This window comes from Schistocerca piceifrons, chromosome 5 (genome assembly GCF_021461385.2).
Source record: "Schistocerca piceifrons isolate TAMUIC-IGC-003096 chromosome 5, iqSchPice1.1, whole genome shotgun sequence".
NCBI lineage: Eukaryota > Metazoa > Arthropoda > Insecta > Orthoptera > Acrididae > Schistocerca > Schistocerca piceifrons.
Window position 1 is genome coordinate 411,070,469 of NC_060142.1, and position 18,033 is coordinate 411,088,501.

The 18,033-nt window shown below is 42.6% G+C and overlaps 1 protein-coding gene across 1 annotated transcript in view; it reads right to left on the minus strand.

Annotated features, from left to right (window-relative positions):
* The window catches only part of LOC124799041 (multiple C2 and transmembrane domain-containing protein-like), a 377,532-nt gene that overhangs the window by 105,992 nt on the left and 253,507 nt on the right, over nucleotides 1-18,033 (minus strand). Inside the window, exon 3 of the mRNA XM_047262579.1 lies at nucleotides 12,735-12,814. Within this exon, the coding sequence (XP_047118535.1) occupies nucleotides 12,735-12,814 (80 nt within the window). The remainder of the gene's footprint in view (nucleotides 1-12,734; nucleotides 12,815-18,033) is intronic.

Sequence of the window (18,033 nt, forward strand, 5' to 3'; positions counted from 1 at the left end):
TAGCGTTATTTATTGACGGTGTGTTTCTACAGGTACGGTAACTCAAAATATTTCTTACACATCTAATACACCCAGATACAATGAGGTGACAAGAGTAATGAGATACCTCCTAATATCGTGTCGGACCTCCATTTGCCAGAAACTCGTTGGTCGATGGACTCAACAAGTCGTTGGAAGTCCCCTGCAGAAACTTTGAGCCAACAAGCTGCCTCTACTGTCGTCCATAACTGCGAAAGTGTTGCCAGTGCAGCCTTTTGCTCACGAACTGACATCTCAATTATGTTCCACAAATGTTCCTTGGGATTCGTGTCGGGCGATCTGGGTGGCCAAGTAATTCCCTCGAATTGTCCAGAATGTTCTTCAAACCAGTCCTGAACAACTGTGACCCTGTGTCACGGCGCATCGATGTTTGGGAAGATGAAGTCTACAAATCGTCTACAAGTAGCAGAACGTAACAGCTTCCAGTCAATGATCGGTTCAGTTGGACCAAAGGACGAAATCTATTCCATGTAAACAGAGCCCACAGTTTTATGGAACCAGCACCAGCTAGCACAGTGCCTTGTTGGCTACTTGGGCCCATGGCTTCGTGAGGTCTGCACCACACTCGAACCCTACCATCAGCTCTTACCAACTGAAAGCGAGACTGATCTGACCAAAGTACCCTTTTCCAATAGTCCAGTGTCCAACTGATATGGTCACGAGCCCTGGAGAGACGCTGTATGCGATGTCGTGTTGTTGGCAAAAGCACTCTCCTCGGTCGTCTGTTGTCATATCCCATTAACGCCTAATTTTTTCGCACTGTCCTATCGGATACTTTCGTTGTACGTCCCACATTGATCTCTGCGTTATTTCACGCAGTGTTGCCTACCTATTAGCACTGACATCACTACACAAACGCCACTGGTCTCGGTCGGCTACTTCATTTCCCATGGTGAGAGATAATGCCTGCAATTTTGTGTTCTCAGCACACTCTTGACACTATGGATCTCGGAACACAGAATTCCCTAACGTTTTCCGAAATGGGAATGTCCCATTCTTCTAGCTCCAACCACTCCTCGTTCAAAGTCTATTAATTCCCGTCGTGCGGCCATAATCCCACCGGAAACATTTTCACATGAATCAACTGAGCACAAATGACAGCTGCGCCAGTGCACTGCTCTTTTATAGCTTGTATACGCGATACTGTCAACGGCCTTGCCGCAGTGGCTACACCGGTTCCCGTAAAATCACCAAAGTTAAGCGCTGTCGGGCATGGTCAGCATTTTGATGGGTGACCATCCAGGCCGCCATGCGCTGTTGCCATTTTTTGGGTGCACTCAGCCTCGTGATGCCAATTGAGGAGCTACTCGACCGATTAGTAGCGGCCTTGGTCAAGAATACCATCACAACGACCAGGAGAGCGGTGTGCTGACCCCACGCCCCTCCTATCCGCATCCTCCACTGAGGATGACACGGCGGTCGGATGCTCCCAGTAGACCACTCGTTGCTTGAAGACTGAGTGCTTTATACGCGATACTACTGCCATCTGTGTATGTAAATATCGCTATCCCATGACTTTTGTCACCTCAGTGTATCTGCACCATTATTGGCGCGATAGATATCTCTTTCTGCACTTCTCTTCGAGAGTTTTGTAGCATTGCTGGCGTAACACTTGCATAGCTGGATGAATGGCATGGCGCAGGTCTGGTAGATCACAAACTGGTGTCCAGTACACTAGATTATTGATAATCCCCCACAGAAAAAATCAAAAGGTGTAATGTCTGGGCTCCTAGGGGACAAACAATAGACGCTCTACCACCCCCAATCCAGAAATCTGGAAACTCACGATGCAAGAAATCCCTCACAGTGTTTGCGAAATGGCATGGTGCATCACCTTATTGAAAGATAACGTTAAGAGGAAGTTGTGGCACAACATACAGCTCCTACAAGTCTACCTACGTTGTTGCATTATCTGTAGGTTCTGTGAAGAAGAAGGGGCCTATAGCCTTGTTCTTTAACAGTTTAAATGCACATTCATTTTCGAAGGGCCACCTTCGCACACAGAAAACATTTTGAGTTACCATACTTGCAGAAGCAAATCGTCAATAAATATCTCAGTTGCGTCTTACGTTATTAACTTTTGTATTATTATATGTTTAACCCGGAAACCCTGTATCTTCCAAAGTATTACAATATGATCGATGCATTAATAGAAGCGTAACTCAACCAGATGGTCTTGTGAGTTCAGTGCTTTGACAAAAATGGCGACGAGGCAGAGAAAGTGTTTTTGTGTGTTGGAATATGCGAGATGTTTCTCTGTTACAACAGTGCAACGTATATGCAGAAGGAATTACGGAAAACAACCATCATTTAATTACAGCATTGTGGGTTGGTATCGACGATTTAAGAATATTGGTTGTCTCTTTAAATAGAGAAGCACCGGTCGACCAAGTGTGCCAGATTCAAGCACTGAGAGGGAGAGAGAAAGTTTCGTACACAGTCCAAAAAAACGAATGGTTTGCCCAAGCCACGTACTTGGAATACTGCAGTTAACTGTGTGGAAGATTTAGCGACAGCAGTTACATTTCAGACCGTACCGTCTGCAGCTCGTTCAACAGTCAAAACCGGAAGATTAAGGCCGGTGCCTTCAATTTTGCACAACAAAAAAGGAAGCTCTTGAGGATGAAGATCTCGCCTCCAAGCTGATATTCATCGACAAAGTAGCCCTCTGTTATCTGCAAAGGATAATCGCAAAAATTTGAGTGTGTGGGGCACTAAACGTTCTCATGAAATTTTGGGGAATGAACGAGACTCGCCCGAGAGTTGGTGTTTTCTGCGCAGTGACACAGAAAAGGCCCGTTTTTTACGTAAGAATGGCTGTGACAGGTACCTCTTAACCTAGTACGTTGCATCTATGATTGTTTCCATAACTGACTGCTGTTTCTGCGAATTTCATGTTCCAACAAGACGGGGCACCCAATCATTCGACAATAGATATACGCCTTTACCTAAACGACCAACTTCCTCATCGCTGGATTGGGCGTAGTGGTGAAGATTATGTGGCTCTTTTACCTTAGATCCCCATGTCGTCTGGTTTTTTCCTTTGGGGATACGTTAAGGATCGTGTTTAAGTACCCAGGCTGCCAAGGACACTGGAGCAACTCAGAGAATGCATCAGTGGTGCTGTGATGACCACTGACAGTATATTGCTACATAAGGCGTGGAACGAACTTGACTACCTCTTGGACGTGTGTCGCTTGAGCAGATGGGCACAAACAGAAAATTTATAGAGGCCAAAATGGAAACTTGGTGAGTTTACGGCAATGTTCATGCACCAGTCATATTTGTACACGTAGTAGTTTGGAAAATACAGAGCTCTGGAAAAGAATGAATCATTTATAGCAGCCCTGTACTTATCCATAGAAATGTAAAACGTGTTTGGTCCATTTTCGCACCTCAAAAAGTGCAACCACTGTCCACGACATTTGTGAGGTTCTTACCTGGATTAAAATGAAATTACAGGGAAAAAAGCTGGATCGCAAGACGCAATTACGGCAAAAAAACAAAATTTTAAAAAAACGAAGTGCAGGTGAGCAGAGTGTGGGTGTAAGCAATGGATGATACATGGCTCAAGGAAGTTATCTGCGTATAACTGACCGACTTTATCCATCAATGCCAAATGGCTCGTGAAGATGTGACCTCTCTTTTTAAGTTCCCAGAAAACCATATGCTCATTCGTAGCGACGTCACATTAGAAATACACGTGGCATATGCTTATATTGGCAAAAGTCAGTTTGGCGTATGTATTTGTACAGCTGATTCCACAAGGTTTGCGGTTAATATGACAGTTCTATCTAAATTACGTCTTGCGATCCAGCTTTTTCGTTGATCCATTTGTTTGATTTCCTGTTTGTCCTAATGATACCTAATATACACTGATGACACAAAACATTATGAACAACTGTTTAACAACGCATTGGTCCTCCTTTGCGACTCAAAACAGCATTCTGCGTTTCATGGTATCGATAAGTCATTGGTAGGTTTCCGGTGGTATGTGGCACTGGATGCCTAAACGCAGGTCACACATTTCCCTTGGACCCGTGCCTAACTCCCGGTAGTGTCCAAGATGTGTTTCGTCGGGGTCCGCTCAGGCGAATATGGTGGCCAAGACATTAACGTCCCTGGCCTTGTGTCATTGACAGTTTAACTGGCTGAAGATGCCATCGCCGTTGGGGGAAACATGAAGGCTTGCAGGTGGTCCGTAACAATGTACACGTAGTCAACAGTTATCACGGATTTTTCAGTTACTACCACAAGTCCCATAGAAGTCCAGGTGAATGTCCCCAGTAGCGAAATACTACGGCCACTGGTTTGCATCAGAGGTGCGGTGCATGTTTCGCGTAGCCTTTCGCCAGGATGACGGAATACCCATAGGCCACCATCGACGCTGAATAACCAGAAATTTGATTAGTTCGACAAGGCGACATGTTTCCATTGATCCACGGCCCAATCGCAATGAACTCATGCCCACTGCATTCATAACTGATGGTACTATTGGGTTAACAGGGGAACACGTAGCAGTCGTCAGCTAGCGAGTCTGTTCAACAGTGTGCGCTGAACGATGTGCTCCGAAAACTCTCGTATCTATACCGCCATTGTACTCTGTCGCTGAGTCTGCTACATATCGCCACATGCCCTGCTTTACAGAGCGGGCAAGCATCTGATCTCCTCGTTCTGTGATAAGGCGCGGGCGTCCAACATCTTGTCGCCTAGTCATCGTTTCACCGTCCTTCAACCACTTTCCATTGATGATTACGACGGGAGTGCGGGAACAGCCAATTTGCTTCGGCGTTTCCGAGAGCTTGTTGCAGGAGCCGCGCCATAACAATCTGGCCTTTGTCAAATTTGCTGACGTCAGTTGATCTGCTCCTTTGCGCCCCATATCGTCACCATTATGGTTTTCCATTCGTCTCTTCTCTATTTATGTACTTCCTTACAGCGTCTCGTACCCGCTACGCCATCAGGGGTATTCAGTCTCGCGGTGGACAGTGGTCATAATGTTTTGGCTCATCAGCGTATGTATTTAGGTGTGTGACATAATTTGTAGTGCTTTCTACTTCAGCAATATAAGATAGGTTTTATGGACACGGTGTGATATAGTTTGTAATTAGTTAATATTGAAAGTGGCGCAGAAAGTGAAGCAGGTTGTTCTTGGCTGGGAAATTGCAAGGGGTGCTTTTTCTCTGTAAGAGCTAGATGCTGGACAGTGCTGAAGATGACATAAAGATTCGTTCACCCATGAAGAATCGGATACAAACTAGCAAACCAGCAGAGTCCAGACTATTATGTAAGTCGAACTTTGTACAAATATATTGCTATGTAGGCTAGCAGAGGAAAACTTGTGATTCCAGAGAATTCCAGCCATTTAATAGAATGTCATTATGTTCTAGTGGTTAAACTTAAATGTCGCTGCAACTATTTTCTTCGGCCTCCTGCTTCTTTTTTCATTATAGTTCTGAGATGGCAGCATCCTCTTCAGGTCTTGGAAGAATTGTTTCCTTGGTCATCTCGCCCCTTTTCAGCCGGTATCTCGTCTTGAAAATATATGTCGTCATTGTATTATACACTGAAGAGCCAAAGAAACTGGTACACCTGCCTAATATCGTGTAGGGCCCCTGCGAGCCCTCAAAAGTGCCGCAACACGACGTGGCATAGACTCAACTAAAGTCTGAAGTAGCACTAGAGGGAACTGACACCATGAATCCTACAGGGCTGCTCATAAATCCGCAAGAGTACGAGGGGATGGAGATCTCTTCTGAACAGCACGTTGCAAGGCATCCCAGATATCCTCAATAATGTTCTTTTCTACGGAGTTTGGTGGCCTGCGGAAGTGTTTAAACTCAGTAGTATGTTCCTGGAGCCACTCTGTAGCAATTCTGAACGTGTGGGGTATCGTATTGTCCTGCTGGAATTGTCCAAGTTCGTCTGAATGCACAATGGGCTTTAATGGAAGCAGGTGATCATACAGGATGCTTATGAGCGTGTCACCTGTCAGAGTCGTATCTAGACGCATCAGGGGTCCCATATCACATGCCCCAGACCATTATAGAGCCTCCACCAGCTTGAACAGTCCCCTGCTGACATACAGGCCCATGGATTCATGAGCTTTTCTCCATTACCCTTAGACGTCCATCCCCTCGACAGAATTTGAAACGATACTCGTCCGAACAGGCATGTTTCCAGTCATCAACAGTCCAATGTCTGTGTCGAGGGCCCAGGCGAGGCGTGAGGCTTTGTGTCGTGCAGTCATCAAGGGTACACGAGTATGTCTTCGGCTCCAATAGCCCATATCGATGATGTTTCGTTGAATGGTTCGCAAGCTGACACTTGTTGATGGCCCAGCATTGAAATCTGCAGCAATTTGTGCAAGGGTTGCACTTCCATCCCGTTGAACTATTCTTCTTCAGTCATCGTTGGTTACGTTCTCGCAGGATCTTTTTCAGGCAGCAGCGATGTCGGAGATTTGATGCTTTACCGGATTCCTGACATTCACGGTACACTCGTGAAATGGTCGTACGGGAAAATCCCCACTTCATCGCTGCCTCGGAGATGATGTGTCCAATCGCTCGTGCACTGACTATAGCACCACGTTCAAACTCACTTAAATCTTGATAACCTGCCATTGCGGCAGCTGTAACCGATCTAAGAAGTGCGTCAGACACTTGTTGTCTTATATAGGCGTTGCCGACCGTAACGCCGTATTCTGCCTGTTTACGTATCTCTGAATTTGAATACGTGTGCATATACCTGTTTCTTTGGCGCTTCGGTGTATGATACAGAAGTTATTTTTCAACCTTCCTATTTCCTTGACAAAATCTCTTATCTGTCCTGACTTGATTTACTTTGCATTCGGCTTGTTCTAATTATGCTCATGTATATCCAATCCATATTTCCGCTGCTTTTAGCTGTTGTTGCTCATATTTAGTCATTTTCCATCTCTCACATACCTAAAGCAGCAAGACTTCTCGCTTTGATGTTCATGAATTTTGTTGTGAATGTAGTAGCTGAATGCTACTATTAATTAACCCTAAACATCCACGATAGCAGAGAAGTATTTCCCTAGTATAGTTTCTTAAAGGTTGATGTTGCACACTACGATTACTAAACACATGTCTGACAGGGAGCACATTAGCAGCAATGTGGCAACATAATAAGAAATAACAAATCACATTTATTAAGAGTATGTTACAAAAAAGGTACTTATCTTTGGTATATATTTGTGTGGCACCTGATGTCCAAATTTTAATGCACCGAAACCTAAATAAATCTCTATGATATTGTGACTATAACGATAATGTTCAGACACTCTGTTAAGTGTCCAAGTTCTCCATAAATAGCGACTGCTAAGTCATAAGGTAGTCTTTCGAGAATTGTACGGAGCTGATTGCAGGCACTAAACTAAACTGTTTAACCGCTGGTTTGTAACTGTCCGAATGTCCATGGCGCGCCCGTTTTGTGTCTGTCGGCGGAAGAATTTCCAGGTCCGCCAGTACAAGGCAGAAACAGTGCAGTTTGTAGCTCACAGCGTTCCCAGCTGCTGTTCGCCCTATTAGTGGTAATATACAATGCGCCGGAGGAAGAGTAGCGGAAGCAGAAAAAGGTCCGTGTTTGTGAGCACCACCTGGAGGTTGCTGCATTGAACTGACGGCTAAGTGGTTGTACCTGTTAGAGGCGACCTCTCACAGTATTTGTTGTGTACCTGTTTCTTGCTACACAAGAGATCTGCTCATCAAGAATCGTCTCTTGTTATCCTCAAACGCACATTCAGCAACGGATATCTGCTGTATATTTTCTGGGTTTGCATATGTTTCCTTAGAAAATGATGCTCCATGAATAGCACCTCTGTTAACCATTCATCTTTGAATGACGCCACTGCTATGCTTGCTTACCGAACACCATTTACCACCACTAACACAAACATACACTACTGGCCCTTAAAATTGCTACACCCAGACGAAATGCAGATCATAAACGGGCATTCATTGGACAAATATATTATACTAGAACTGACATGTGATTACATTCTCACGCAATTTGGGTGCACAGATCCTGAGAAATCAGTACCCATAACAACCACCTCTGGCCGTAATAACGGCCTAGATACGCCTGGGCAGTGCGTCAAACAGAGCTTGGATGGCGTGTACAGGTACAGCTGCCCATGCAGCTTCAACACGATACCACAGTTCATCAAGAGTAGTGACTGGCGTATTGTGACGAGCCAGTTGCTCGGCCACCATTGACCAGACGTTATCAATTGGTGAGAGATCTGGAGAATGTGCTGGCCAGGTCGAATATTTTCGAGCATTTTCTGTATCCAGAAAGGCCCGTACAGGACCTGCAACATGCGGTCGTGCATTATCCTGCTGAAATGTAGGGTTTCGCAGGGATCGAATCAAGGTTAGAGCCACGGGTCGTAACACATCTGAAATGAAACGTCCACTGTTCAAAAAAATGGTTCAAATGGCTCTGAGCACTATGGGACTGAACATCTGAGGTCATCAGTCCCCTAGAACTTAGAACTACTTAAACCTAACTAACGTAAGGACATCACACACATCCATGCCCGAGGCAGGATTCGAACCTGCGACCGAAGCAGTCGCGCGGTTCCGGACTGAAGCGCCTAGAACCGCTCGGCCACCGCGGCCGGCTCCACTGTTCAAAGTACCGTCAATTAACGTCCACTGTTCAAAGTACCGTCAATGCGAACAAGAGGTGACCGAGACGATCAACCAATGGCACCCCATACAATCACGCCGAGTGATACGCCAGTATGGCGATGACGAATACACGCTTCCAATGTGCGTTCAACGCGATTTCGCCAAACACGGATGCGACCGTCAAGATGTTGTAAACAGAACCTGGATTCATCCGAAAAAATGACTTTTTGCCATTCGTCCACCCAGGTTCGTCGTTGAGTACACCATCGCAGGCGCTCCTGTCTGTGATGCAGCGTCGAGGGTAACCTCAGCCATAGTCTCCGAGCTGATAGTCCATGCTGTTGCAAACGTCGTCGAACTGTTAGTGCGGGTGGTTGTTGTTTTGCAAACGTCCCCATCTGTTGACTCAGGGATCGAGACGTGGCTGCACGATCCGTTACAGCCATGCGGATAAGATGCCTGTCATTTCGACTGCTAGTGATACGAGTCCGTTGGTATCCACCACGGCGTTCCGTATTACCCTCCTAAAGCCACCGATTCCTTATTCTGTTAACAGTCATTGGATCTCGACCAACGCGAGCAGCAATGTCGCGATACGATAAACGGCAATCACGATAGGCTAGAATCCGACCTTTATCAAAGTCGGGAACGTGATGGTACCCAATTTTCCTCCTTACACGAGACATCACAACAATGTTTCACCAGGCAACGCCGGTCAACAGCTGTTTGTGTATGAGAAATCGATTGGAAACTTTCCTCGTGTCAGCACGTTGTAGGGTCGCCACCGGCGCCAACCTTGTGTGAATGCTCTGAAAATCTAATCATTTGCATATCACAGCATCTTCTTCCTGCCGGTTATATTTCGCGTCTGTAGCACGTCATCTTCGTGGTGTAGCAATTTTAATGGGCAGTAGTGTATTATTAGTGTATACACTGAATTAATAATGTTGGAGTGTACTTGCCAGTTACTGTTTTTACTGTAAGTTCCTCTGGGTCCAAACTGCTGAGGTCATCGGTCCCTAGGCTTACACTCTACTTAAAGTAACTTACGCTAAGGACAACACACACACTCATACCCGAGGGAGGACTCGAACCTCCGACGTGTGGAGCCGCTCGAACCGTGGCAAGGCGCCTCAGACCACACGGCACCAGCCAGTATTTTTAGCATGTGTTCTTATTCTTTCCTTAATCCACCACTGAACTGAAATCAGCAGCAAATTTTATGCAGTTCACTGTTTCTCCACTTGTGTTAGTTTCCTTCAGTCTCACTTTTAAGATGTCGAATGTCAAAATTTTCATGCAATTCTTCCATTTGTCTGTCAAGTAAGATCCGCAAAGTTAAAATTGCTTCCTTAGTTCTGCCGACAGTTACAAAACTGCATCGATCTCCCTTCTATAATTTTTCGTTGTGTTCTTTATTATTAGGGTTCCGTGTCTGAATGGACAAAAACGGAATCCATACAGGATCGTTTTGTTGTCCTTCTGTCTCTGTCCAACGGTTAAGAACCCTTTTTCTCCGGAACGAGTAGACATAACAGGTTCAAATTTATGTCTCACATTAAGGTCTACGGGCCCTTGGCGTTGTACAAATTTTAAGCTTCTGTGTCAATGCAATCAAAAGATACAGACATTTATGTCACAAATTTTGTTACTCGAAAACTCACTCATCAAAACCTATAGAGTGCTTCGCGTTGGCCTAGAATCATGAAACTTGCCAAGAAGCAAGATTTCACAGTACAAGTAAAGGGGAAATCCCAAATTACTAATTTATAGCTATGTTACACGAAAAAATATTTCATTTATCATTTGTTATCCGACTTCCAACTTGAAACTAAAACATTCTCGAAAGTCTTGGAATCCCTGAGACCGATAAATTGCCAGTATCAGTGTCGATAACAGGTAAACTCGACAATATCTTCTATTACAGCATTGGATAAACTGTCTATATACATGATTAAGTTTGTACGGTACCCTCAGCATGCGAGTCCTTCTCGAGCTTGCCCAATTTTATTTAGTCATCTTTGATGAATAGGGCAAGAGATATATTCTTATAGAATTAATATTTTCAATCACATGTCCTTTTCTCGGTATTGTAATAGTTTTGTAGTAATCTTCGGAATTCTCCTATTCTCATAACAGCACATAATTACCATGAATAAGAAATTTTCATTTTTGCCCTGCATAGTTTTAAAGGTTTGTCTTGGTATGACGTCAGTGGTATTTCGTTACTTTTCTATCCCTTAGATTCTGCACGGAATGCTCAAATTCGTCTTTAGCAGTAGTAGGTCCTACATCATCTTTGCTCAAGTCTGTAATACTATCAGGTCCTACCCCTTCCCCTGTTTCTATGTCATTACACCTACATTCTGTGTATTCTTTCCAACATTTACATACTACTTCATTGTTATTACATACACACTGTCGTGTTTTCATAGTTTGTCCGGTTATTTGCTTTCTGCTTTGGTGGTTTTATTTTGAAGAATGTTGCATTTTATTTTCCAGTCTGTTTTGGGCCCTTTCAGATCTCTTGTGCACTAACAGTTGTCTAATTGTTTTTGTTTCTCTGTACTTATAAGCAACATGGAATTTTTTTCTCTTTTTAGCTAGCTTTTATGAAGTTGTTCTTCTCGACGAAAATGGAAAAAGGAGACAAACACTCACAATCGAGGGCTATAGATGTTACAGATGGGTGGAGATGTAGATTGGTACAAGGGAAAAATAAATGGTGAAATAATTCGAACCAATCTATGTTCCTACATTTAACTCCAATATTATTATGGCCTGTGAGGGTCATTGATGGATTTGGATTCTGAGCATTGTTGTCGGTCCCCTTTCTTCATCACTGCTGTCAACATTAGATTGCACTGCATTCTTGCCTTCAGAGCTGTAGTCATAGTACATGGCAGGGCTGCTGATCAAATATCCATATGTCGACTCTTTTCCCAAAAAATATCGATGCATATATCGGCTATATTCTCCCCCAATATACCGATATATCGATATCAAAGAGGTGATGTTGAATGCCGATGTTTTTATTTTATATTTTTTCTGTAAATATTTGAAACTGTTCTTTTGAAATTGTAATAGACGATAATCTTACTTTCACTGTGTGAAATAGTCTCAGTACTTTTTGAGCTTTCATCACATCCAACTTTCTCTTTGACCGTGTGAAGCAAGTATATATAGCACAAAAGAAGAACTCCTATCGCACAGAGGAGGTGGTAGTGTGAATGCAATAACCAGATTTCCAATGTGCAGAAACAGCACACCAGTGGCGTTAAAAACAATTTTTAACACAACTAGTATGCTATTTGTTCACATCGGCATTCTCTAATAACAGTTGCTGAAAATGACGAACAAAAATCTAAATGATGAGACGTCCTTGCGGTGGTCGGAGACGTGTGAGGCGAAGTGCTGACGTAATCGGCGCTCGGCGCTACGCAATTTTGACACTATAGCTGTTATGTCGCTGGCGTTTGCAGAAATGAAAAAAAAAAAAAAACAACAACAACAGGGAAGTCGACATAATGTGTTCCGTATAAATATGATATGTGACGAAACCGAACGATGGACCCATCAGACACATTTTATTGTGCCACTTTCACGCAGTTACCATTGTTAGCAATGTGTTTATCGCCAAGAGTGAACGTACAAGGTTTTCTTTCAATTCTTGTTCTAAGGGGGATAGGCTGGCTGCTAGCTTGATGATTTACGGAGTACCTAATAATAAACCAATACTTACATCTACAACTTTAAAACCGGCAATATATTTCTAATGTGTAGCCGACATTTTTAAAGGCAGGTACATAGATTTTTTCCCGCTAACATTGATACTTTTTTCGATATATAGATAGCCGATGATGATATTTCTAAAATATAGATGTATTGGATTCCCGATATTTTTAAAAACATCATCAGTCCTAGTACACCGGTGATACAGTCGAATGAAATTTGCTTCTATGTGTACTGGATTGTAATGTCCTGGGAAGGGTCTCATGGAATAAATAATGTTAGTGAGAGAAGACACTTGCAACTCACCTGCCCAGGTCCAGCTTGCTGACGTCGAGGTAGGCGGAGCCCATGAAGTCGTCCTGCAGGCCCCAGTCATAATCAAACACCTGTGGGGCAGAAAACGGAAAGTTGCATTGAGGTCGCAGGCAGGAGGGGATCATACCATTGAAAATCACTTTAGATATTTTGGGTCCAGTTGTTAAGCAGCAGTTCTTCCACAGTGTTTATTTCCAAGAATACCTGTCGAAAAAAAGAAGAGTCTTTTGTGTTAATACATCGATACAGACTTCAGCTAGTTGGTATGTTAGAGGTTCAGATTGCACGTCTACAGCCTATTTTTATAAACTGAAATCGACATCTTTCTTAGAAAATGCGGTAGGCATGTTACACACAAATGAAGAAGACAAGCCGGCCGCTGTGACCGAGCGGTTCTAGGCGCTTCAGTCCGGAACCGCGCTGCTGCTACGGTCGCAGGTTCGAATCCTGCCTCGGTCGTGGATGTGTGATGTCCTTAGGTCAGTCAGGTTTAGGAAGATCTAAGTCTAGGGGACTGATGACCTCTGCTTAGAGCCATTTGAATCATTTTTTGAAGAAGGCCAAACAGAAGTGAAGCAAAGTGGAACTCGCAACACAAAGAACGAGGCAGGTGGTATGTACGAGAGCGACTTGATGCGTTAAACTAGCAACTTGTACACGCCAGAATGTATTAGGAAGACATTATACAATTTAAATACAATTTAAGGGTGCGAAAGCAACATCTCTCGCAGATGTTTCTAAACCGCCCGTATAAACTCGTAGCAGTTACAACGTGAATAGAAAGTCTTGCCCCTCACGTTGTACATTCGCTCACTCTTCTTACATTGCACCTCCGCATCTTGATCGTAGTACAACAGTGGTTACTAGATGTACTAGCTTGTTGTAAATGCACAGCCCTTAGATCAAGAGGTGACTTCTCTGTAACGTATACTATGATCTACCTCTTTATTTAATGCGAGATTTAAGGCGTGAATAATTTGCAAATTTTAATTTGAGTTACATAACACTCCTTCATACAATTATTTAAATGTTGTTTAGATATGGCTTGTTGATTTTATTGCACTTGATGACGCTGCAGTATTTTATTTCTTGTTTTATATTGTTGTGCGGCTTTTAAATAGTACATATAAAGAAACTGTTAAAGAACTGAATTTTTCATTCTAATAAATTACAGTATCGCTGTGGTAAGTTAATACAGGATTCGCATAAAACTAAATTCCATGATTTAAAATCACGCGTAAAAATTTCACTCAGTAGATACAAAAAGAAGGCCGGCAAAATTGACTTCAGTGCTGGCATCTATAATTAACAGCACTTAGAATACGTTTAATCTTGACCATTTAGGTATTTCATTGGAGAAATAGATAGCTCCCTAGCGCCATTATCCTGAAATGCTTCCTCAGAATGATCCTTTTGTTCGCTAGCATAATTGTGATCACGGGCTATTGCAAATACGTCGTCATTTTCGTATCACTTTTCTGCAAACACATTTTGTGCTACACTGAAGAAAACGGGTACGTAATTCACGAGGCGCGGTCTAGGAAAACCCAAACACGTTTCAACAAAACGTGTTAGCAACAAACAAAGAAGACGATAATGTAATACGGGCAGTGAAACGATTTACATGTGTGCATGTGTGGGGGGGCAGAGAAGCCTTACACCAGAACTAACCTTGGAGAGCGAGTTCGAAAATCCTCGCGCGGTCTGAGAGCCCACACCTCCCGAGTTAAGGGCTAGATGCATAGTAATTTACTGCCGTGCTTTCCCAAAGCACACACGGTCAATTGTAGCATACTGTTTGACGTTTTTGTTCCTATAGCACGGGTATACCAAGTGCCCTGCATATATGCTTGGACATTTTATGTGTAAAATGGAAAATTTGGTTATAATCATTCACCAGCTCCGATAAATAAGTATGTATTCCCGATATTAAATATAAAAATTAAAATTAAATTTGAACGAAGCAAGAAAGTTGTGGTCTTCAGTTCGAAGAATGATTTGATCCAGCTTTCCACGCTACTCTACCCTGGACAACCCACTTTATCACTGAGCAACTACTACAACATACAAACATTTGAATCTGCTTACTGTACTCATGTCTTGTTGTCTCTCTACAGGTTTTACACTCCCACACCCCGCCACAACACTTCCCTCCATTACCAAACTGACTATTCCTTGGTGCGTCAGGAAGTTTTCTATCAACTGATTCTTTCATTTAGTAACGTTTTGCCATACATTTCTTTTCACCTCAGTTCGATTCAGTATATCCTCATTAGTTATTCGACCTACGCATGTAATCTTCAGCATTCTTCTGTAGTACCAAATTTCAAAAGCTTATACACTCTCCTGTCGATGCTGTTTATTGTCAGTGTTACACTTAGGTTGAGGTTACAATCCATACAAATACTTCTACAAAAGTTTTCTTAACATTTAAATTTATATTCGATGTTTAAGAAATTGTGCTTTTCAGAAACGCTTCTCTTAATAGTCTCAATCTGCATTTTATATCACCTCCATTTCGGGCTTCGTAAATTATTTTGCTGTTTAAATATCAAAAATCTTCTATTATTTTGTCTGTGTCATTTTCTAATCTAACTGTATCAGCATCGCCTGATTAAATTCGGATATATGCCATTTACCTTCTTTTACTTTTGTTGATGTACATCTTATAATACCTTTTCATGACGTTATTCATTTCACACAACTGAACTGCCAAGCCCTTTGCCGTCTCTGACAGAATTACAATGTCGTCAGCTAACCTCAAAGTTTTTATTTATTCTACGTTAGTTTTAATTTGCTGCGCTAATTTCTTTACTGCTTGATTCATGTACTGCTTAAATAACATCGGGAAGAGACTACAACCTTGTCTCATTGCCTTCTGAATAACTGCTCCCGTTTCATATTCTTCGTCTCATAACCGAGTCTGGTATACGTATAAGTTGTAGATAACTTTTCGCTCTCTGTGTTTTATCCCTGCTGCGTTCAGAGTTCCAAGGAGTGTATTAGAGTCAGCATGGTCAAAATCTTTCTCTAACCGCACACATACTGTAAATTTTTATCAGTCTGTCTTTTGATACAAGTCGTAAGGTCAGTATAACCTTGCATATATTTACACAAATAAAACTAGATTAATTTAATATTATGCTGACATTAATAGCGACATATTCCGAAATAAGAAAAACAAAATTACATTGCTGTTGACGCTACTTCTATGTCAGGAGTAAAACTATTCACTTTTCCTCCGTATCTAAATACTGTGAGAATGATGATATTGGCTTCTGGTAAAGGGAATAAAAGAAGAAAGAACAGGACTTACCGTCCCGTCGAAAACGAGGTGATTAGAGACGGAGCGTATGTTACGATGGAGGAAGGATAGGGAAGGAAAGTAGCCTTTCCTACTTCAAATGAACCATGCTGATATCTTGCAACGCCACGGAAAAACTAAATCAGGTTGGCCGGATGGAGGTTAAACTACCGTACCTCGACTGAGAGAGCAGTTTCTTCTAAGTGCGACATCTCGCTCGCTTGTGACACCGCCATCGAGACATGAGTAAAATTTAAATTATACATGTAGAATCATTATATGCAGAAAACCCATTAACATCATGCCTGAATAGACTGCACTGCAATAGGATTCACTCTGATGAGAATTCAAAGAAAACAGCTGTTTGAAGATTCATTCAAAAAGAAAAAGAAACAAGCCGAAGAGTGTAAAACGAAAGCCGCTGAAGAGTTCGTAATGTCATTGCCCACGGGAGAAAGTGCGCTTCCTAGAAGGGCGCTGAGATCCAAATTTTCCGTGAGAAGCACATGGGCGTAGTATACCCACGTGACAATGGAGCGAGCACGAACACGCGCATGCGCGTGGCGTACCTGGGTAGTTTGATACTCGGTGCGGAGCTTCAAATTGTCTCAAACACAACCCCCTCCCCCTCCTCAATCATCACCAGCCCCAAAGAAACGTGAAATTATGTCTTTGGGGGAAGCAATTTTAGATACAAGTGATTAATTAACTGAAGTATTACGTTACTTATTTTGTATACAGTTTTTATGATTTGAAACAAATAACCATAACCCATTTTTATAAATAACCTAGTGTAACTGATTAGTAATGAAGCACTACAAATAACCAAAGATCTTCTTAGCGACAGGTGACTTTAAAATGTAGATTAAAATCTCTTTGCCGGCCGGTGTGGCCTTGCGGTTCTAGCGCTTCAGTTTGGAACCGCGTGACCGCTACGGTCGCAGGTTCGAACCCTGCCTCGGGCATGGATGTGTGTGATGTCCTTAGGTTAGTTAGGTTTAATTAGTTCTAAGTTCTAGGCGACTGATGACCTCAGCAGTTAAGTCGCATAGTGCTCAGAGCCATTTGAACCATTTGAAAATCTCTTTCTTCGAACTTTTCCTGCTGAAAGTTTTTAAATTGCGTCATCGATATGATACTATTAGCTACACTATTTTCGGTCAGCAAAATTGCCAATCTAGAGAGTCGTGCCTGACTCGTAGTGGACTTAAAATAATTCTTTATTAGTTTGAGTTTTAACAAACACCTTTCACATGACGCTACCGAAATACGTAACGTTAAGAGAATTCTTATCTCCAAAATGAGACTGGGAACAGAGTCGGAAAATTCGTATCCATCCACAAACTGTAAGAATCTTAATTCTGTCTAAGCAAGAGACATTACTATTAGAACATCGTCAACATGCAGAAATCTTCTTAGGCGTGCAAGGATACAATGTTGACAAATTTCATCATAGTTGTCAACCAAACGTTTTACAACTGTGCTAAGATTCGTTTCTAATGTTTTAATCAGATTGCGATCTAGTATGTTTCATGGCTTAGCAACGTGTCTCGATTTCTTGTAGAAATCGCCGATTCACTGGAACATTGACATCCTGAGTTCCTGGTGCAAATTCAGTGTCTAATTTGCAGTCTTCTCTCCAGGTATTATACTCTTCTTCCTGATAGTTTTACTTTTTCCACATTTCCTTACATGTTGAAAGGTATGTGCTAACGTCTGATCAGGGTAGATCCAGAAAATAAAGCCGATAGTTTCCAACCACAATGTGGAATAAATATATCTTTGAGTAGGAGGATCTTTGATGGTTAAGAGAGCCAGGCGCGCACAGTAAAAAACTTGGGAGTCGCAGCTAGGTGCCCGGAGTAAGCAGACGTGTGGTGACAGCTTTAAGGTAGGATTCGCGCTGTGCAGTTTACACTGAGCAAACTTTGGCACGTAAATGGGAGAAGCTATATAATGATTTCAAAATGGTTTTTGTTAATGTTC